The sequence below is a fragment of the Taudactylus pleione genome, unplaced genomic scaffold (genome assembly GCF_031769625.1).
Source record: "Taudactylus pleione unplaced genomic scaffold, aTauple2 ptg000009l, whole genome shotgun sequence".
NCBI classification, from domain to species: domain Eukaryota; kingdom Metazoa; phylum Chordata; class Amphibia; order Anura; family Myobatrachidae; genus Taudactylus; species Taudactylus pleione.
This window is the reverse complement of record NW_028284412.1, coordinates 6502822-6526751: the sequence shown is the minus strand read 5'-3', so window position 1 is coordinate 6526751 and position 23930 is coordinate 6502822. Positions and strand designations below refer to the sequence as shown.

The 23930-nt window shown below is 42.9% G+C and overlaps 1 protein-coding gene across 2 annotated transcripts in view; it reads right to left on the bottom strand.

Moving 5' to 3' along the window:
* The window catches only part of ASTN2 (astrotactin 2), a 567587-nt gene that overhangs the window by 42636 nt on the left and 501021 nt on the right, over positions 1-23930 (bottom strand). For both annotated transcript variants that reach the window (XM_088467057.1, XM_088467065.1), the window contains one exon: positions 14327-14468. In XM_088467057.1, the coding sequence (XP_088323183.1) occupies positions 14327-14468 (142 nt within the window). The remainder of the gene's footprint in view (positions 1-14326; positions 14469-23930) is intronic.

Below are 23930 nucleotides of genomic sequence, written 5' to 3'. Positions count from 1 at the left end.
CTAAAAGTTACAATAATGTAAAACAGTTATCATGCACCCCCACAAACATGTGAGTGTCAGCTCAACCAGCAAAATAATGTACCAGTGGTGATCTGTTACATATACAAACGAATAAAAAATAATAAAAAGAGCTGGCATAGAGCACCTACCGTGCTTATATAACTTATTATAAAGTTCTAACAAGCTTAATATTCATAAAATATACAAGTGATTTAGTATAATAAAGTGCTAATGCAAGGATGGCAATATAAAATTACCATTATCGTCCAATACATATGAAATTATTGATATATATTATGTGACTTATAAAATAAAATAAAAACGGTATGTATGACTAAAGTGCTACTGCAAAGATCCTTTAAGAATCAGTGACTAAACTCCATAGAAATGTGCAACAATGCATAAATGATTTAAAGTGCAAATTAATGAAAGTGCAGAAAATTCATTTAAAATTACATAAATTATTTTATCCCTTGAAGAAGTCCAGGATACGGACTAAACGCGTTGGTGGCTCCTATTTCTCTGTCCATTCATGAACTTGCCCTTTTTTTTATCAGATAAGCTACGATTTTTATCCTTATTTATTCTGATAAATTTACAGCTATTTTTTATACATATACATTCGTCCATGGTTTTATGTGTTTTATGTTGTTTATCCTTCATGTGGGAGGCTTTTTGTTGTGTCTGATTAAAATAATTTATGTAATTTTAAATGAATTTTCTGCACTTTCATTAATTTGCACTTTAAATCATTTATGCATTGTTGCACATTTCTATGGAATTTAGGCCCTCATTCAGAGCCGTACGCTCTGAGCAGAGCGCACGCTCTGAATGAGGGTCGGGCTCCATTTTCATGGAGCGTCCTCCTGGACGCTCGTATAGCTGTGGGTCACCACCCACAGGCTATACGAGCGTGCTTTGTGATGGCCGCGATGGTCGAGACCATCGCGACCATCGAATTTGTGAGCCGGAGCCTGCGGTTGAGGTTTTCAACCGCAAGCTCCGGAGTGATTTTGGCTCTATCAGAGCCAAAATCACTCCCACTGACATCACTAGTGATGTCAGTGGGCCGGCTTCTGACGGGAGGCGTTCCCATGGGAACGCCCCCGTCAGGGAGGCACGCCCCCGGCACGCCCACCAAAGGGGGCATGCTGTCAATCAACATTGACAGCACGCCCCCTTTGATCGGACACAACGAGCAAAGGACTTTCCTTCGCTTGTCGCGTCTGGCGCATGCGCACGACGGAGCTCCCTCCGTCGTGCGCATGCTCAGTGCATAACATCGACCCACTTGCGAGCGGACAGCCGCTCGCGAGTGGGTCTGAATCAGGCCCTTAGTCACTGATTCTTAAAGGATCTTTGCAGTAGTACTTTAGTCATACAGACCGTTTTTATTTTATAAGTCACATAATATATACAAATAATTTCATATGTATTGGACGATAATGGTAATTTTATATTGCCATCCTTGCATTAGCACTTTATTACACTAAATCACTTGTATATTTTATGTATATATATATATATATATATATATATATATTTTTTTTTTTTTTTTTTAAACTGATCTGCAAACATATACTGTTCATTTAGATTAAACATACATTATAACTTACACTTGTGTTATAGCTACTGTATTAAATATAGATAGCAAGGCAAATAGCAATACCTACACAACAACTTCATAGTATAAAGAAATATGACAAATAAAAATATTTATGAGTATTTCAATCACTACAAGTAAAATAGTTATTTTAGTCACTACAAGTAAAAATAAAAGTACAAATACCATATAACATGATGGCTCACGGTTTCACACTACTGCCTTACGGTGCTACAGTTATAGGTTTAATGTCACCCTAAGCCCTATCTGTGTGGAGTTGGTATGTACTCCTCACATTATTGTGGGTTTCCTCTGGATTGTCTGGTTTTCTCTCTATATCCAAAAAACATACCATATATTAATTATCTTCTGCCAAAATGGATCCATTGGTTGCGTGTGTTGTAGGGAATTTAAAATATAAGCTCCACTGGGATAGATGTGAATTATACCATATTCTCTGTACAGCACTGTGTTATATGTACTGTATAAATAAATTATAACAATAATATACAACAATTAATAACTGGCAGAAACACAGCTATTAATGTACAGTACCACTAGATGGTGGTAGAGAATAATAAGAACTAGAGATGAGCAGTTCGGATTTACTCGGGTTATGTTCTGATCTCAAAAACTGCATCTTATTGCCTATCCAGCTCTCGCGTGTTGGATAGCCAATAAAATAAATCCAAACCTGTGCTGATTTGGCAAAAAGAACCAAGTCAAAACCGAACCGCTTATTTCGAAGTAAAACATGCAGGAAGAAAATATTTTAAACAATTTATTCATTAATAAAGACAAAAAAATTCTCTGTCCAGGTTTTATTTTTTTTTATTTCGTGAATACACCCAGTCATCTACTTAGAACTTTAAGTCTGTGAAGAATGTAAAGGACTAAACATTGAGGTGCGTAGTGTGATCAGATTGCTGCATCTAAAGGGCACATCAGCAGCTGTAATTCATCACCAACTTGTTGAGGAATACGGTAATAACATGATGTCATGGAAACAGGTTTGGGATTTTGCACTGCCTTTGATAACGGCAGGACAGAAGTTCAAGAAGAGCAGCGATCCGGCTGGCCAAGCACACCCACCACAGATGACCATTTCTGCCGCATTGAAGGTCTGATTCAGGAGAACAGACTCATTCGAGTTAGTGATATTGCTGATGAACTGAACATCTCAGTGGGTACTGTGCACAACATTGTTTATTAGCAAATGGAGTACAGGAAAAAGAGTTCACACTGTGTACCAAAGCAACTCACAGAAGTTCACAAAACCAATAGGAAGAGATTGACTCTCATGCACTTGACATACTACCATGAGGACTGAGTGCAGTTCCTGCAGCATATTGTTACAGGTGATGAAACTTGGGTGCATCGTGTGACATTAGAGATGAAGCAAGCATCCATGACATGGAAACACGCATCGTCCCCACCTTCAAAGAAATTCAAAACAACACCATCAGCAAAGACAGTCATGGTGACCATGTTTTGGGACCACAAGTGCATGTTTCTTGTTGATTTCCTCACCAAGGGAGATACTGTGAATGCTGTCCGCTATTATAACACATTGAGCCAATTCTGGAGGGCAATTTGTTAAAAATGACCTGGGTTGTTGCGAACAGGCATCGTATTGCTGCACGATAACCAGGTCACACTCAGCAAACCGCATGCGTAAGTTGAAACGGCGCTACCATTGGTAGGTACGGGTCCATCCTTCCTACAGCCCTGACCTGATACCGAGTGATTTCCATCTCTTTGGATCATTGAAGGAGACCTGGGTGGAAGACGATATGCAACCGACGGTAAAGTTCAGCAAGCCGTCATGCCCAGGCTTCAAGCACTTACATGATATGTTCTATGCAGGGATAGATGCCTTGGTGTACTGTTAGAACAAATGGGTTGGAATAAAAGCAATTAAAGAGTTAAAAATTAAAAACAAAATTGTGTGGTTTCCCACCTAAATCCATAACCAGCTCTTGACTTTTCAGCCGGGGGAAAAACCAGTGTGGGGTTCCCCATTTTTTCTTATAAACTAACACCAGGTTGAACCAGCTGGGAGACTTACGCTATAGCAGGAAGACACGCATCATGGGGTTCCTCTGCCATAAAGTAAAACTAACCCAAACTGGGAATCCCAGGGATGGAAATCCTTGGAAATTCTGGTCCCCAAAAATAAATTGGGGTCTCCCTTCCTGTGGATCAACCAGCCCTGTGCTTTTAGCCAATCAGCGGCCGGTTTCGTTGGCAGCGTCTGCTGCTTGGCTAAGAGTCAGACACTCTCAGCCAATCAGTGCTTCCCCCTAGATTCCTATGACAGTAACCCACGTGGGAACTGTCATTTTGGGAAGCGACCTCCATACAGTGTGTGTCTGTGTGATAAAGTCACAGCATTTTTTGTTTTACCAAAATGAGTGGACTACTAACTGAAGAAGGGGACCAAGCACATCCAGGAACTAAGTAAGTAGGACATCTGAGTGTGTTTAATAAAATGTTAACAGTGTCCGTGTTCTGTCATTATTGTAATATTTTCTTTACAGTGGGGCTACAGGTGCCAACAGACTCGTGATGTCCAGGCATTTTGTCACTTGTCATTCCACAAGTGCTAGCATGCCAGGATAGGCTTGCTGGGACCTGTAGTCCCACTGTAAAGAACAATATTAATATCTATTTTTTATAATATTAACCTTGCACCCACCACCATCAGGGCAGGGAATATCGATCCTCGGATGGACGACTCCATTTTTGGTGGGGGGTCCTTACATTCCAAGGATTTCCATTCCTGGGCTGATCAGTTTGGGGTTGGTTTTATATTAAGGGGACCTCACGCTGTGTGTCTCTCTGCTTTAGTATAAACCCCCTGGCTGTTTCAGCCCCGTGCTGGTTATTGGAAAATAGGGGGGGATCTCAAACCGTTTTTTAACCCATATTTTCCTGTACCAGACCAGGCTGAAAGGACCAGGGCTAGTTATGGATTTAGGAGGAACCCCATCCCAATTTTTTTAACTCTTACTTTACTTGTAACCCTAATAGTGATCTGTTGAATGCTTCTCCTAAACTCTCCTGCCACAGTCATGTCTATTATTTGCCCGTGTTTTTTGGTTCGATTTTGGTCGGTTTCTGGTCTTAGGTCTGGTTTTACAAATTGACCATTAGTAAATCTGGGTTCTTCTATTTAAAAGTATCAATTGTGCGTCTGTTGTTCTAAAGTGTTCTAAACACCGCCGTTTTTTTAGAATCCCACTGGGTTTGGCTTTAGTATACTTATCCTATGAAGAACAGCTGAGAAGCAATCTGTCAGTGGAGCTTCTTGAAGCAGTCCATGACAGTGATAGTCCTCCAGAGCAGCTATATTGTAATAAGCACAGCTATGATATTATTATTTTATTATCCTTTATTTATATGGCACCACAAGGGTTCCGCAGCGCCTCACAAAGTACATTAACAAATGAGCAAACTCGTAAAACAGTGACTTACAGTACAAGACAATATAGAATAAGAACATGGTTTATAAACATTGCTGCAGCGATCATAACACTCAAAAAAGCAGCAGGGCGTCAGCTACCAAGTGTTAAGTGCCCTTGTGGAGAGTTTTGAGTAGATGATTGTATGAGTGACGGAAGGAAAAGCACATAAGGGAAGAGGGCCCTGCTCGTGAGAGCTTACATTCTATAGGGGGGGAGACAGACAGGGGTGACACATAGGGTAGACAGTGAGGAAGAAGCATGCAAGCAGCAGGTTAGGATGAGAGCTGGAAGACTTTGAAGTAGTGAGTTTTGAGAGCCCGTTTGAAGATTTGTAGAGCGGTGGAGAGTCTGATAGGGAGAAGGAGAGAGTTCCAGAGGTAGGGAGCAGCACAGACGAGATCATGGAGGCAGGAGTGGAAGGAAGTGATCAATAGGCAAGAGAGGTGGGATGCATTTGTAGTAAAGGGAGGGAGATTAGTGTGATGTAGATGAAGGTGTGGTGAAGTGATAGGGAGAGGAGGGTGGGTGCTGAGCTTAGTGGTTGGGTAGTAAGACCATTGTGGGGGAGAAAAGAATGAAAGAGGCGTAACAGGAGAGGAGAAGGAGGAAAGCAGAGGGGAGGAATACAGACAGAGGAGGGGAGAGAAGGGGAGGAAGAAGTGGAGGAGACTAGGGGGGAAGGATAGAGGTGGGAACAGGGGGCAGAATAAAGGATTAGGTAGGCACTGAGTAAAGTGCGAATTTGAAGAAAACATGGTCACAGTGTGGATGAGCTCAGAATAGTGTATGTGTGAGAACGACAATGTTGAAGGTTTTTCAAAAATGCTGGTGAAAGAACACTGTTGGTGACTGCATATGCTTATCCGTATGATATTACACATAAATGTATGTACTGTATATACAGTTATTTTTTTTTATCATTTTTAATGCATGATAGAAGTATACAAAACAACTAAAACATGCTGACAAATAGGGGCATGGCTTGGAGTGGCATGTAGTAGGGAGCAAACGGGCGTGCTCTCCCTGAAATATCCTGCCTATATTCTGTAGGAGAGGTGCCCCTGCCTTTATACTCACCTACATCGTTGGTGAGTGTGTGCTGCTGCCCCTGGGTCGGTGTTGGGCCATCTCTCCTCTCCCTCCGGCGCTCACAGGTGGCTGGAAGGGGACGCTGCTATCCGGCTGTGGTCTCCTCTCCTCTGCTGGTCACGTGGACGGCTCCCGCTGACACTGCCCGGCGGCTGCTGACTGCGGGTCTCCTCTCCCTCCTGGCTCTGGTGATCCTCTGGGGGCAAGATACTCCTCTTCTCCTCTGTTGGGTGGACTGCTGGCAGGATCAGATCTGCCTCAGGCTGTGGTGCTGGCTCCGGGTGTTGCACAGTGACGGTGGCCATCTTGGACTTGGTCACACACAGTGATCTTGCTGCTGCTGCTGCCAGTTTAAAGTAAAGTACAGTGATTCTCTATAAACAGCTAAGTGGTGTAAAAATGTCTCACCCCTTCCCCCCTTCTGCCTGATCTCTCTGCAGTGGTGCCTGTTTTATATCCATATTATTGCTCACCTGCTGATTCCTGTGATTAGTATTTGCGGGTGACTGGCTGGGACCTGTAGTTCCTCCGTCTGGACTCCTCCAGTGCTGCCTGTATTTCCTGATTTATTGCTGGGCTATAATTTGATCTTTCTATATTTCCTGGACTTTCTGCCTGCATTAATATTCTACTTCCCAGTATTCTCTGGTGATCCCTTTGTGGTATAAAAGGGGAAATCCGGCCATTCCTCTGGGGCGGCCTCTAAATTGGAATGCTTTGCCCTTACCACTGCTCCTTCTCCGCCGGTCGACCCTCCTCCTGTCATTCCGCCACCTCCTCCTCCGGCTGCTGCGTCTGATTTTGCAAGTGACTCTCAGCTTTCACATATCTTACACGCTATTGCGGAGTCGGAAAAGAGTGTCACTGACAAGATAGGTGAAGTACAGATTGATCTCTCCATGATCCGTCATGATCTTCAAAAAATATGGGAATGAGTTGGGGAGGCTGAACATCGTATCTCTGCTGTGGAGGATCTTACAGCTCCAATACCTGGGCAGATTGCGGCTCTGTCCACTGAAGTGGCTGCCTGTCGTTCCAAGCTATCCGATTTGGAGGGACGCCTCCGAATAAATAATCTGCGCTTTGTAGGCCTGCTGGAGCGGGTTGAAGGTTCTGCTCCTGAGGAGTTCCCGGAGGAGTGGTTGGTGAAACTCTTTGGTAAAGATGCCTTCTCACTGCAGCTTTCCGTTGAATGGGCCCACCGCATGCCTGCTAGGCCACCGCCTCCAGGAGCCCCACCGAGGACATTTATTGCCCGCATGTGAGCATGAAGTATAAAACACACAATGATTTATAATAATATGATAATAATATGACCCTTAATAATAATATGACCCTTTCCACATGCATATGCTGAAGAGCAGTGAGGTCAACATAACCAGTAATCTCATCCGACTGTCATCAGTAGCAGCAATGTTTCTATGCCTCTTGATAGGCATCATGGTCCAATAGCATGTGATTTACGCAAACTCGCTTATCTAAAAAGTGTATGCCTTTTCCCATTGTTTGTTAAATCGGGACAACAATGTGTATTTGTGGCAGTTTCTAAACTTTCATATTTCACGCAGTTTAGATATGCCAATCTTAAAATTGTAAGAAAAAAGACCACATTTCACCCTTTAATAAATTTCCCCTTGCTGTGAGACCTCTAGTGGATGGTTATATTTCAATTGAAACACTTCATTACACAAGAATGGACTCTAGTCATTGAATTGTGTGACTTTAACAAACAAACTGTAAAGAAATGAATCCTTATGCAATCAATGGTTGTCTATTATTTATCAGTAGCTAACTTTAAAAGTTGCTTTTGTATTTGATATTAGAGTCATTGATTTTAATGAATGGTAATAATTCCAAAATAAAATTGTCCTATCATACTTTCACTGTCCTGTCTACTTTTGCCTGTCTTGTGTCACATCTATGTTATTTCTCTTTCAATTGTATTCCCTGTTACAATCTCTATCATGCTGCGATCCAACCCTAATTTACAAGTGCTGCACAGATCCCTAGGGTCTGTGCAGGCTTCATAATTCTAAATTGGAGAAGGCTTTGTAGACTTGCACCAATGAAATTTAGGCATGTGGGTTCAGAATGTGCAGCCTGAAATTGTGCTGGTTTCAACCAAACTCCAAAGAGTAGGATGTGGTATATGTGTGTTGATCTAGCAGTTCTGCCAGTTCTGAGCCATCAGGGAATAGTAGGGTTTTGTTGGTATGAATCCTTACCTTTGTTGTGTTTCCATGTGTGTGTCTATCAGACAAATACTGTGCAACTGTCATATCTTTGTATTATAGCTCTCACCTATGGGTGGTATGCTAAAGGCGTTGGACAATCTTACACCTTTGTATGCAGGTGGTTGTATCTACACTGTTGAGCTGGGGTGTCTAATGTAAGGTATACTCCATGGTCCACAATGCAAAACAAAATAGAGTAATCTATTTTAACAATGGTGTTGTGTAGCATTAGATATCTCAATTCTTCATCATTCCAAATAAATAAATATCTATATAATAGTACCAACACCCCAGGTTTGCCTACATTTATTACATTATATCCACAATGTGACATAACTCCAAAGCAGCAGGCTAATTTATAGAATCAGTTAATGAAGAGCTCTTTGCATGAGCCAATTAGGAATTTGGTTAGAAGAAAGGGATTTAATTTATGTGGAACTGTGTGTCTAATTAATGTTTAGGTGTGTCTATAAGATAGAGCAGGTCTGGTCAACCTATTGCTCTACAGCTATAGTGAAACTACAAGTCCCAGCATACCCTTCCACCGATCATCTGGTAAAGCATGCTAGGACTTGTAGTTTCACAACAACTGAAGAGTCACAGGTTGGCCAGGCCTGCAACAGAGTGTCATTGTGGTCTGTTTTATGTCAGCCATGCATCTAGACATATGAGTCTTCTTATGGCTAAACAAATCCATAACATCAGAAAAGGCCTCCTGACACACTCCTTCTCTTCCCATTTCAAAGACTATCATCAGTGCTCAGAGGGTAATATTAAAAATGTTGGGGTATTCATACTATCAAACCCCAATGGATCTAACAGGTCTGTGACTCATGTAAAACCCAGTCTCTCTCCCAGTTGTTTGCCTCCCTAAAATCATTGCCAGAAAATGCTATTGTATCACTCAAGATACCAAGGGGTAAATTTATTAAGGTGCTTATTTCCTGGTGAAAGGGTTTCCCTGGCTGTGGTATTACCCCCCCGCCCTAGAAACAGTCCGGTGCTGGGAACCCTATGCATTTCTTCCCTGTATTTCCAGAACCAGGACCAGCTCAGAGCCCAGTGCTGGTTGCGCTAAATACAGGTGACCCCTACATCTTTTGCCCTTGTATTTTGGCAACCAGGGCTGGTTCTTGGCCAGTGGACGGGGTTTGTGTGACAGGAAGGAATGGGGCCTGGCAGTGAGCTGAAGAAATTGAGTGTTCTATCTTGACACAGTACAGGATCCCGAATGCTGGCAGGCTGGGAGCACTGTTTAATTGGCATACGACCAGGGCCGGCCCTAGCCCAAATTTTTTGGTAAGCTAGTATATGCCCCTTTTACAGTGCCCCCGGTAGTGGTCCCCCCTGTGCAGTGCCCCTTGTGCCCCAGTAGTAAGCCCCTTACATAGTGCCCCCAGTAGTAGTCCCCCTAAGCAGTGCCCCAGTAGTGCTTCCCCCTGTGCAGTGCCCCTTGTGTCCCCAGTAGTAAGCCCCTTATATAGTGCCCCCAGTAGTAGTCCCCCCATGCAGTGCCCCCCAATAGTGGTACCCTTTATGCAGTGCCCTTTAAACAGTGGCCCTAGTTGAAGTTCACCCCCTAAGCAGTACCCCCAGTATTGCCCTTTATATAGTGCCCTCAGTAGTGGTCCCCCCTTGTAGTGCCCCTAGTAGTAGTCCCCCCTTTTGTAGTGCCCCTTGTAGTAGTCCACCCAGTGGAGGTTCCCCCTCTATGCAGTGCCCCCAGTAGTAGTCCCCCCCTGTAATTTCCCCAGTAGTAGTCCCCCCCTTGTAGTGCCCCCAGTAGTAATCCCCCCTTGTAGTACCCCCAGTAGTCGTCCCACCTTGTAGTGCCCCCAGTAGTAATCCCCCTTGTAGTGCCCCCAGTAGTAGCCCCCCTTGTAGTGCTCCCAGTAGTAGCCACCCCTTGTAGTTCCCCCAGTAGTAGTCCCCCGCTTGTAGTGCCCCCAGTAGTAGCCCCCCCTTGTAGTGGCCCCAGTAGTAGTCCCCCCTTGTAGTGCCCCCAGTAGTAAACCCCCTTGTAGTGCCCCCAGTAGTAATCCCCCCTTGTAGTGCCCCCAGTAGTAGACCCCCCCTTGAAGTGCCCCCAGTAGTACTCCCCCCTTGTAGTGCCCCCAGTAGTAATTCCCCCTTGTAGTGCCCCCAGTAGTAATCTCCCCTTGTAGTCTTCCTAGTAGTAGCCCCCCTCCCGCTGTAGAGACACACATAATAAAATAAAAAAAAAACACTTACCTGAAACCCCTCTCCTGCTCCTGGTCCCGCCGCCACTATCAGCTCCTCCGTCCATCCTCCCGGGCTGGGCCGCTTTGCATAATGGTAGAGATGTCATGACGTCATGACGTCTCTCCCATTACCCACTGCGGGAGCCGGAAGATGCCCGGCTCCGGCAGTGGGAGCAGCAGCCAATGAGAGTCTGTCTGATTCTCATCAGCTGCTAAAGCAAACACACAGCTACCGGCGCCGGTGACTGTGTGTTTGTGCTGTGTAGTGCTGACCAAACTCCGTCTGGTCAGCGCTACACACGCGGTGCAGCTGTGTCACAGAGACACAGTCTGCCCGCGGCCCGCATGGTACGCAGCTGAGGCACTCCCTCCACTATGTGGCACCCTACTCAGCTGCGTACCATGCGTAATGGGAGAACCGGCCCTGCATACGACCCATATACTGTATTTGAGCATACACCTGACAAAAATGTTAAGAACTTATTTGAAACTAATACCAGCCCGTACTTCTAACCATCAGAAGGGACCTTCAGACATGGCAACCTAAAAAAATTTAATGAATAGAGAGATTAAACATTATAAAGATCTTTCCAAGGATTTTGTATTGCTTACAGACAATACCTATTTGGATCCCACCATCTTTCTTCCATAATTAGATTCCGCCAAGATATTCTTTGTAGAACTAAGGTAAATGGGGGACATCAGTTACCTAGTTTTCTGCTTTATCACCATCTCAATAGGATTGTAGAATGCTCCAAATTACATTCGGAAAAATAATGTTTTTTTTAGAGGAACATTGCAGCCCAAATCCTTTGGAAGCCCTGCACCCACCTTTGGGTGTGTGCAGCCTTTGGACCCATCACACTATTCCCCCAATTGACCATCCCACTATTTCTCCAACTTTACAAATTTAGAATTAGTTAAGGGTCTTTCCTCCAGTCTACTCCGTTCCCTCCCCTTTGACCTCAGCTATGCATAATTCTGACTTCCCGCCGGGCTTAGTAACTCATACTCTGCAGCATTGGAGATCCCCCAGAATTCTGAGAATAAGCCAACTGGTTCACTCTGAAATTCTTCGGTTATTTTCTGCTTTACGAGAGAAACTAGACCTACCCCTGTCCGAATATTGGTCCTACATGCAACTTGGATCATATGTAGTCAAAGTTAACACACAGGGTGACCTTAGAAGTCTTACTCACTTTGAGGTGCTCTGCTCCCAAAAGGGGTACATACGTCACTCCATCTCCATTATTTATAAAATGTTATTGAATTGTGCTGTTGGTTCTCTGCCTAAGTTTGATCAAAGACTTGTACATCCAGCTCACTGATAAACAATGGTTTACCGTGTTTCAATATTTACATGTATCATCTCAAAGCACGTTTGTTATTACTAGATGGCATAGGTGTTCCAGCATATTGAGTAGAATGTTCTCAGGTCTTTCCAATCTATGTTGGAGATGTAGCAGCAGTGTGAGCTCTCCCATACATATATAAAGGCTTTTGGTCCCAAGTTATTCAGCAAGTCAGAGATATTATGGGGGGTGAGGTGCCTGACGGTCTGGAGTTTTGGATCCTTAATGTAATCTAGTGGCCTATCTCTAGATATAAAAGATCTCTCTTAAGACATATGAACAATGGAGCCAAGGCAGTAATTCCAGTTAAATGGAGATCAACTTCCCCTCTGTCCATTACAGACTTGTTCCTATGGCTGAATAGGTATATGGTTATGGAATAGATCTCATTGTCAGCATAAAGCCACCTTGCACATTTACCACCACAAACTTTTATTGGCTGGAATTTAAAGAGTCTGCCAAGTATAAAAACTTAATGGCTTAAAGCCTATTCTTCTTCAAGATGCTTCTGTGTTTGATATATGATATACCTGCTGGAGACCTATAAACCCCCCTCCCTTCCCATTATCTCATCCCCCCTCCCCACTGTCCTCCCCTTTTGATTATCTGAGTTGTGTCTTATATTTAATTTGTTCTTTTTTTAAACGTTTGGGTGCATTTGTTCACATTGTAATATTTTCTTATGTATGTTTTGGATTATGTTTTGATGTACTGGACATTTGTATCTTTATATAAAAGAATATATATAAAAAAATAAATAAAATAAGGTGTCTGTGTCTCGGTATATAGGGCTCTGCGTTGGTATATATAGAGCTGTATGTCATTAAATGGTCCACTGCAACAAGTGTATCATTATTGTGTTATCTATCAAGAAGTTGGGTGGGGCGGCCAATAATGTTGTGCCTAGGGGCGGCTTGACCCTAAATTGCACCCTTGTTTCCAGTGGTGAGTACATTTGTGCCTGCCTGTGGCTGAAGTTAGAGTGATGTGCATCATTGATAGGTAATACAGATGAAAGAAAGGAATCAGAAAGAGAGTTAGGGAAAGAGAGTAGGAAAGTGTAAAAGTTGCTATTAGTACATAATTATTAAACACGCTGACATAAGAAATATTGTTTGACATTTCTCATTTAATTTACATGGTGAAATCATACCTAACGTATCATGAAGTTGAGACCACTCAGAGTAGAACGGTAAAAGAGGAGCACTTAGAAGTATGTAAGGAATTGGCCTACAAGCTTCTGTATATGTAGTATCATTGCAGACATGTGTTGCACACAAGCATACTTGCTAACAGAAATTACAGAACAAGCACAACACAAATGCAAACAAATCTTGGGAATATACCTGGTAAATAACTATAGTAACTATATATCAAATAAAATAAAATGCAATTTAAATCAGTGGCGTTGCTCTGGGGGTGTGAGAGACACCAGGTGTCACCCTCAGAGGAAGTGACATCAAAATGCTGGGTCCTTCTCAGTGACAGGAGCTGGGTGCTGCAGTGTGATATTCTTCTGCAACACTCGGCTCCTGTAAAAGAGGAGGAGCTGAAAGTGCAGGCACTAGCCTCCAGGGGCATCCCAACATCACCGGGGACGCTGCGCACAGCCCCAAAGACGTTCTGACATTATTTTGAAAAGGAATTGTTTTGTACACCCATATGCACAGTGGTATATTACAGCCACTTTTGTGGACGAATTGAATGGTGAAATCATCACGTCGCTTTAGACATAGAAATTATAAGAATTGTCTCAAAAGCAAAGTGGTTTAAATAACCAAAGTGGATTTATGGAATAGTGACATCATCACAGTCTTCAAATAGAATTATTGTGGACATATTAATTGCTATTTCTTTGGAAGTTTTCTAGAATCCCATTAGGAGCACACTGAAACTTTCTTGTTTTTTTCTTTATACTGTGATTAGGGTGATCAAGTGATAATCACCATTGTTTTGAGTGCGGCCCTATTTAATGTGGATCGCTTTTGTTTAAATTGCCTTTTTGTATACAGCCCCAAAGGGATTTCCTGCGATACCAAGCCTCCTTTATTTTATGTCATGCCCCTTTTTCGGGCACAGCAGCGCGAGGGGGATATGGAGTGCACACCGGGTATCACCAGACCCGGTAACGCCTCTGACTTGAATATAGTTATTTTTACTAATATTTATGCAGTTTTTCCTTATATGTTTATTTTATTGATGTGTGTTTTGATTAGTAGATGGCTCCAGGAAAACACTGGAAATTATCTTAAATAGATGTGAACATCTTTAAATGATTAAATAAGTATTATGTTTAGACATTCTCAGATGTATAGTACCACATTTGTTCATATACTATATGCAATTGGTTTTGTCTTACTTGTAAAGACTATCAGCTTCCAGGCACTTGAAGATGACAGAATAGAGGTTGTTGTCTGCAGTCCCTCCGTGACTACGCCCAGCTGCAATGCAGGCAGTGCCCAAACCAGACAATAAATCATCAGTGAGGCTCAGGGACTCTCCTAGTAATATACAAGATAAGCAAAATAAGATGGAGTGATCATAATAACACAAAATAACAATAAAGTGTAAAAATATTTGGTAACACCTTATTCTTAGGAGACAGGTATGCTTTAATTTAGCATTAAATATCCAGTCCAACATAAAGAAATAATAAACAGAAAATAAATACCTTGGTTCCTAAATAACTTTTCATATATGTGCCACAGGTATGGGTGATAGCAGAGGTTTCCCTACAACTGCAGCCTAAAGGGAAAACAGGGTTTCCCACACCCTTTAGGGTAGACAGATATAAAAATAAGGATTCTCTGGCGCTGGAAGAGGGTAAGATGTAATATCTTACTTAAAATGAATGATTTCTATGATGCTATAATGTGAATAGACCAATACTTACACATAGAGGGATAGCTAATGTGTAGATTGGGAGAGGTCAAAGTAATTATCACAGCTATTGTACAATTGGGTAAACCTCAGAAACATTAATAAAAGATTTAATTTAATAAATGAGTATATCCTTTTTGGCTCAAGTAACATTTATTATAAATTTATAAGTGTTATTAAAAGTACAAAAATTTCTGTAAAGGACAAATGTAATATTAAAACGTTTAAACTTTTTCGCTTTTTACAGACAGTAAATTGAATATGTAAGAAATTTATATTTAAAATAGAACATAATGCATAAAATCAAAATAATCCAAAAAATATAGCATAAAATAGCTCACTTCTAGATGATACATAGTCTGTTTCAGTAGGTTGCAACCAATGTCATAAATATACAGTATCTCTCAACTTTTCTACTTAGGGATTAGAGGTTTAGTGCATACTAGAAGGGGCTAAATTCACATGTCATGGGGGCATGGCCATGTGTCATAGGGCATAACCATGGCTTCTGAAGCCTTAGACTGCCTGCCTTCTTAAAGGCCCCCTTTAAATGCTACATGTACATGTCATGTTTAACAGATAAGCAGTGAACTTGTTTCATACCTCCCAACCTTGTGATCAAACCCTCAAATCCAGGGCCAGCCCTATGGGTATTCCAGGGACGTCATGTGACAAAAAACACAGCACGTCAGATCTATCTTGCAACAATGACTGTGTATTGCATTCACAGTGAAATTAGGAGTACACCGTATGAGCAGGGGCTACTGAATTGTGCATACCAAAGTTCATACCAAATTACATAGGGTCTAACAGGACCTGCTCAATTCGGGACTGTTCCACCTACGTTAGGACAGTTGTAAAATACTCCAAAAAGACAGAAAACCCTACTTTACTATACTGTAAATAGGCAAAGATTATGTGAGCTGGGTATGATACTGATGTGTCCTCCCTCGTTGTTGCTCGGGTCGCATCATACAGGCGTCTTATTTGCATTATAAAATACCATGGGTGGGCGCAGTGAGACGTGACTGAATCCATGGTATGCAATACATAGCTTAACCGCTGGGTGGACAGTGGCCCTGATTCAGAGCCGGACGCTCTGACAGAGCGCTCGCTCTGAATCAGGGCCGGGCTATTTTTTTTTTTAGAACGGCATCCTGGCCGCTCACATAGCTGTGGGTGACCACCCACAGCTATAGCGTGCGGCCAGGAAAATGGTCGCGATGGTCAAGACCATCGCGACCATCGGGCTTGCGATGAGACCCTTGTGGTAGGGTCTCGTTGCCACAAGCCCCAGAGAGATTTCGGCTCTAACAGAGCCGAAATCTCTCCCAGTGACATCACTCGTGATGTTAGTGGGGCCGCCCCCAAACGGAGGCGTTCACATGGGAACGCCTCTGTTTGGGCAGCCACCCCCCGGACCGCCCACCAAAGGGGGACGTGCTGTCACTCAACATCGACAGCACGCCCCCTTTGGTACGAGACCCGGAGCGACGGATTGCCCGTCGCTATCCGGGTCTCGCGCATGCACACGACGGAGCCGGCTTCGTCATGCGCATGCGCTCTGGGCCACCATCGACCCGGTTGCGAGCGCTCAGCACTTGCGACCGGGTCTGAATCAGTCCCAGTGCTCCAATGATGAAATCTACGGAACTAAATACAATAGCAAGGGATGGAAATGGCACTACAGTATAGCAAGCCCTGACAAGCGTACCGCTCGTGGACGCAGCCGCTATAAGGCCGCAGATGTAGAGTACGGCAAACCACCATAGCAGCATTGCACGGGGGAATTTTATGATTTTCTGCATACAAATTGCAAACTTGACTGTTAATATGTCGCATGGGCAGTCTTTGATAAAATATTTTCACGATGAGACTTGAATTCTTGCTCAATGCTGACAATAATGTCGCAGACAGCGGCATTATTCAAAGCTCGAGCTTCTCATACTGCACAAGCCCCTATGCAATAACAGTGAGAATAATCAGGGCCATCAGAAAGGAAGGTGTGCAGCAGCGGAATAGTTGGCTTCTGTGGTATGTTGAATGCTTAACATGTTCTTCAACTGGGGTTCGACTCTGTTGAGGACAGAGGTAGTGAAGAATAATTTTGAATATGATTTTGTTATCAATATTATATACAGTATATGTTTAAAATGTTAATTTTAGAATGCTCTGCAAGTGAACTATTGACAAATGAAAACAAAGTCTATGCACTCTAATGCACATCACTGCAAAATAGAAATGACAGCAAGTACAGCACAGAAAATTAGCATAGTACGTAGTACGCAGCTGCAGTTCTTAAAAAAAGTATGCAAATGTTGCAGCTGCATACAAGTGCCTGTGACTACGACAGTTACATATTGTATTTTACTGTACCTACTGGACAAGAGGACTGAACTGTGCCAGGGAGTAGGGAAGTATGTAGTGTAAGAGGGGGTGAGTGTAAGAAATGAGGGGGTAAGTGGGGGTGAGTGTGGGCGAGTGCATGTACAATCAAGTAATAAAACATACGGTGTCCGTGTCTTGTCATTTTATTTTCTATTTTTACCATATAGCAGCACAAACTAAATCCAATAATTTGACATCTTCACTATTTAAGATTTAAAGCCACCTAAATTGCTAATAGATCTCTATTTTATATAAATAATATTATATTCACTGGGCTTGGAAAATGTGGATCTACACAGTTCAGTGCATTTACACAAAAACTAGGGAGTATATTTACTAAAGTTAGAGTTTTTAGAAGTGGAGTTGTTGCCCATAGCGACCAATCAGATTCTACTTATCATTTATCTTGCACCTTCTAGAAGATAATAGCTAGAATCTGATTTGTTGCTATGGGCAACATCTCTAAAAACTTGCACTTTAGTACATATACCCCTAGATGACTATTATAATATGGAACAGGAAAATGTGTAAATAGCATACAAAAATAAGAAATGAAGCTGTTCGAGAGTTACCATCTTCTTCATCTGTAATTGTTACTAAGAGGACTGAATGTACAGAATACTAGAGAATGTAATTCTACATAATTATTTCCATTCATTTTATAGTACAGCTTATCCTGAGAAATAATTGAAATGTATTGACAAGTGCTGAGATATAGGAGCCTCTTTTATGTATTACTGAGATCTAATGCAAACATAGGTCTTTTCTTTTTTTTTTCTTTTGCTGGATTTGTAAGTTAAATGAAAAGGGTATTTCAAAATAAGCCACTGGCACTAGCTTACATCAATTATATCTATGATCTATAGCCTTAATCACACATGGTCGATATTACATAATGGTAAAAATTATAGACTCTTACAGAATATTATATATATTGTACTGCTCTCTCGTACAATAAAGTATACAGTAGGTGAATACTGAGGTGGAGTTGAATGAACTATCAAGAAGCTTTCTTCAATTTCTATACTTCCACAGCTTATGATCCCAGTTATCATGGATCTTTAAGCACAGTGCAAACCCATTAGCTATAACTAAGGACAATATTACAAAAAGTGCACTCAGCTACTGGTAGCCATGCTAAATATTCGTATAACACAACACACCATCATTGTTTATTTGTAAGGCGAAACTCTGCAGCGCTGGACAGTCAGATTAGCACATCATACAAAACACAAATGGAACAAGTGCAAACAAGATTGACTACATAGAGGGCTAAAGCTGGGCATGTACTGTATGTAACAATACATTGCGCCAGCTGTACACACAGCACGATGCAGTGTATGATAGCAAAATTTATCATTCAATGCTGCATTTAGCAACATGGCGTTGTTCCTCGCATCTTCACACCTGTTGTGCAGCACAGCAGATGGGACAGTACTAGAAACGACCACGGGCACGCACTATTAGGCGCACACACTATGTGGTCATCACGATATACAGCTTCTGATCTGCATTGAAATGATCGTGCAATGGTTCGCATGGTATGTACCCACCTTTACAGTCTTATTTTATCCTATCTGAGCCACAACTGAGCAGCACCCCATGAACTTGAAATCTAGCACACAGTTGTAGCAAAAAGGAGAATCTCTAGGTGATATGTACTAATCCTCTCTAAATGTTGTTCAGCTCACAAGCAGGAAAATCGAAGTCACAGGCCTGGCCACATGTAGGTACACCTCCCTCATCACCTTTAGAACACCATTTGCAGAAATAGTATATACTGTATACTATAGTATTGTAAGTAATATAAATCAAGATCAAATGGCAACTCCAATGTAATCCATTACATAAACACCCTTGAAAATATGTAAAAAAAAACATATTCACAGGTCTGTATGTGGAGTGTTACCTTCATTATTGATAACTTGTCAAACTGCATTTTCCTTTGAGAACATTTGGAGCAAATGTACTGAAGTGGTGAATTAATGTTGCTTTACATTGAAGTCATTTTTTGGCATGACCACTGTTACATGAGGATGAGGTATATGAGACTGTGTTGTGAGTAATGATAGAGGATGTTGTTTGGTCAGGACGTGCCTGGAACTGATTTGCCTGCAGGACTGAAGCATATACCAGATTGTCTACTAGTAATTGAGGTCCAAACATGGGAGTTGTCATCCTGACATCATAAGGCACATGAGAAAGCAGATTATAAATGACAGACTACAGCTTAATTAGAAACGTCTGCTAGGAATATGGGAGCTAGATATCTTTGCATATTATTAGACTGCTCAGGTAAGCCAACTGGGGTTTTGTGGAACATTTGGTTTGCCATGACTGAGTAAAGTACCTTTTTCAGCTGATAGAATTAGAGATAGAATAATTGAAACTAAAGGTGCCCATACACGGTGCGATAAATGGATTAGCACGATATCACTGCTATATCGTACCATTTACGGGCATGATATCGGATAGTGCGGGCACCCGTGTGGTCGCAGATCGCACCACCAGATGTTACTACAGGTTCAGTTGATCTGGGGTTGCTATGTGCGGTGCTATGTGGGGGGGATGGGGGGTGCCAGCATATCTGGCGGTCGGCCTCCCGATCACACCATGTGTGGGGACTGCCCGATATGTAGGCCGCCGGATCCCCCGGCGCATCGCAAGGTGCATATTGCACTGTGTATGGGCGGCTTAAGTGGGATATGTTTAACAAACGCTATAATGGTAATAAGCAACACTCCAAAGAAAACTTGCTTGTAGTATATGCACACTATGGGGGCGCGTTCCAAATCTTGTTTCAGTATTCCATTTGTTTGGAAAAAAAACTTCTTACATTGCTTGCACCAGAACACATAATAAGCAAATATAATAACCAAATTAATAATAATTTTATATATATATATTATATATATATATATATATATATATATATATATATATATATATATATATACAGGGGCATCCTAGGGATTCATGTTGGGGGGGGAATGTATCTTCCTATGTCTGTGACTTTCACAGTGGTGGAAACACTCACCTTCATCTCCCTAGGTTCATTTACTCACTATAAACAGACTTTAGATAGAAGAACAACAACTGTATCAGTATCACTGTGACTATATTTACAAACTGCTGCTACATTATATCTCATTCCTATTATGTATACAAAAGGGATTATGCATGACAAATCTGTTATTAATACCGATCTTGTGGCTATTATTAAGGGATAAAATAGCAATCCTCCTTATTATCCCATTCTATGACTAGACAGGTTATACTGTATTAAGCAGTATTTACACAGCAGCTTTTTGGGACACATTATCCACTGTATCCCCAGCACTTTGATAGACAGTGGTTTCAACCTACTAATAGATCTGATTTTTCCGTTTACCCCCCTTTTACCATTACACCCCTGTAGTCTCTTAAACGATTTGTGAATTTAATTAATGATTTGCTACATATTTCATCACGTTAGGTATCTTATACCAACTATATTATTATCATGAAATAGAAATGTGTATTACCTATTAACACACTACCAGAGATTAGTAGTACATGCTTTCTCTCCATTATAAGAATACTGATAGCAAACTCCAGACCGAATCTGCCTGACTGGCTTATCATGTTGCCTCACAAGCCTATTTGTTACACGCAATATTAGAGCCAGCATTCGCATTATGCAACATTCTGATATTGTAAAAATTATCATTTCGGAGTTTCATGGGAATCAGTATGTAATGCCGGCAGCTGATTAGCTGCCGGATAAAATACAGACGCCAGAAGATAGAAGGATCTACATCCAGACTGGGGCTTGTAAGTACCCTAACCCTCCCCTGTCCCCCCCTAACCCTCATCCTCCCTTAGTGGTGCCCCCTAACCTCCCCCTGGTGGTGCCTAACCCTAACCTCCCCCTCGGTGGTTCCTAACCCTAACCCACCCTTCCCGCACCCTAAACCTAACCCTCCCGGGGGTTTTGTCTAACCCTAACCTCCCCCTGGTCGTGCCTAACCCTAACCCCCCCTCCCGTAGCCTAACCTCAACACTCCCCGGGGGTTGCCTAACCCCAGTTTCACCCAGGGGTCCCCAAACCTAACCTTCCCTCCCCCCCCCACGGCTAACGCTAACCCTCTCCCGCTTACCTTCGTTGGGGATGCCTATCTTTACTCCCAAGTCAGGCTTTCCACTTCTGGATTCTGGCGGCTGGCTTTCTGGATGCCGGCAACATAACTACTTCGCTGTTTCATGTATACTAACTGGTAGAGGTGTATGACACATCAACATCAGATATTATCCTGATTCCTCATATCACACCTTCATTGTGGGGAATTGGAACCACCTAGAACACAGCTCAAGCTGTGACTTTATGTTAAGTCACGCTGTGACACTTAGCCTTGTGGTTCTCATTATTTCTCTGTTATTAATTATAAACCATTTTGGGGAACTTGAACTAATTACCACACAGCTTATTCAGTGACCTGACATTAAGTCAGTGGTTCCCAAACTTTCTTGTATCATTGCTCTCTATAGTATTAGTATTAGCATTTTTTTATGGCACCCCTCAGTGCTCACAGAAAGTTCCAGCCCTGCCAGTCAACCTTCAAGTTCCATTTAAAGCAGAAAGATAAGACCTAATTCTTCAGAAAGGCCATGACTACTGTAACGATGTCTAGTGTGCCCGACATCTTTAGCGACAGGGGGGAGCTGGCATTGGCAAGTCCATACACACTTGCCGATACTGGCAGCGACGGCGGGGGTCAATATCCAGTGGCGTCACAAGGCGGGTGTGGGGGGTGCGGCCCGCACCCGGGTGTCAACCGCCGAGGGGTGACACCAAGGTGCAGGATCCCCCTCAGTGACAGGAGCCGGGTGCTGCACTATAGCATTAAGTGCAGCACTCGGCTACTGTCAGTGAGGGAGCCGGCACTGCCCATGCCCGCACCTCCTGCACCCCCTGCCGGCACCACCCCATTGATACCTAATGTATCATTTTGTTAACCACGGCCACGGGCCGGGTTCGCGCCGCGAGGCCACGCCCCTCCCGAAGGCCCGATATGCCAGGCCACGCCCCCAACACACACCCTCCGAAGACCACGCCCCCATTTCGGCAGGTGCCGCGCGCATGGCGTCCCTCCCCGCACCGGGTGTCACCGTGGGGAGGGACGCCACTGTCAATATCCCTCACTGGACCTGCACTAGATGATGTGCCCGATATGTCGCTCCGATCTGCCAGATCGGACGACATATCATCTAGTATGTACCCGGCATAAGTAAGTCCCAGCATATAAAAAGGGCCTTGTCATACCTTTTTTTTCAAAATCCTCACAGTTTGCTATCAGTAAAGGACAAGTCAGTGTTTTTGAAAAAAAAATGATTACACATTCCAAGTGACAGGATTTATTTTTTTTCACATTTATTAGGCACAGCAACAATATTTGCGGCCTGGTGGGGCTGTCTCTGACTGTGTTGGCACTGTCTCCGACTGTATTGGAGCTGCCTCCGGGTGTGTTGGGGCTGTCTCCGGCTGTGTTAGTGCTGTCTCTGGCTGTGATGGGACTGTCTCTGGCCAAGATTGACTACCCACAGCAGGTGGTTCGGGATGATGGCCCACAGCAGTTGGGTGCAGCTGGCGGTCCACAGCAGGTGGTTGCAGCTGGCTGCCCACAGCAGGTGGTTGCAGCTGGCAACCTAGAGCAGGTGGTTGCGGCTGGTGGCCCATAGCAGGTGGTTATGTCACTGGATGTTTTTGACGTGCCACACTTTGAGGTGGGGGTGCCAGAGGTCGAGATGACAGAGCCTGACTTGGGGAGGTTACATCCCAAGACATCCCAGGTTTTAGTATTGATGTAATTATGCGGTTGTGGAGCATTAAAACTGTATTTCGCAGAATGATATACATAATGGGGCAACAAAGGCCTGTATGGTGGCCAATGTGGTGGTGGCACCACAGGCACTTTTCCTGATTTTGCAGCATGCATTTTCCTTTCCAATTCTTTGCTTTGTTAGTGAAGATATGGCAATAAACTGCCTTGAGGCAGTTGAGAAATCATAAATTACTAAAGCAGTCCTGTTAGTATTGCAGTTTACCACGTACCTGTAGGAAGATAAGGGCATCACAGTATTAAGTCACGGAGTGGTTCAGTAATTGTAACAAATCCAAACTTTATATCATTGGGGGCATGGATGTATATATAATGGGTGGTGGATGTATGATGCACACGGGCCCCTGAGTCCAAGGGGGCCCACACCAGCACACTGCACCCATACATTATTCTTATCTCTCTTGAGTCCAGCATCAGCACTGCAGAAATCGCCAGGAAAATTTGACCAGCAAAGACATAATTTTCTCTAAATAGCAGAAACATGGGTTAAATGATGTGGGACCTGTTTGTTGTGTGCTGTATTGATGGGGAAGGGGTTTCTGAACTTGCAGGTAAGTTACAAGGGTATTTTTTACCAGCTGTTTACAAACTTGTAAATGCACACTTGTAAAATCTATAGAGACAATTTAATGTACCCCAAAATACTATGGGCCAAATGTAATAGGGTGAGAGTTTAGAAAATGTGACAGTTTAGCAGTAAACTTTCTCTCTCACATTGGTTGAGGCTTATCTTCAAAATAGGAAACCATCTGGATGAGAGTTTGAATCGTGAGAAATTGTGGAGTCTAAAAGCATGCGTGTTTGCATGTTCTCGGA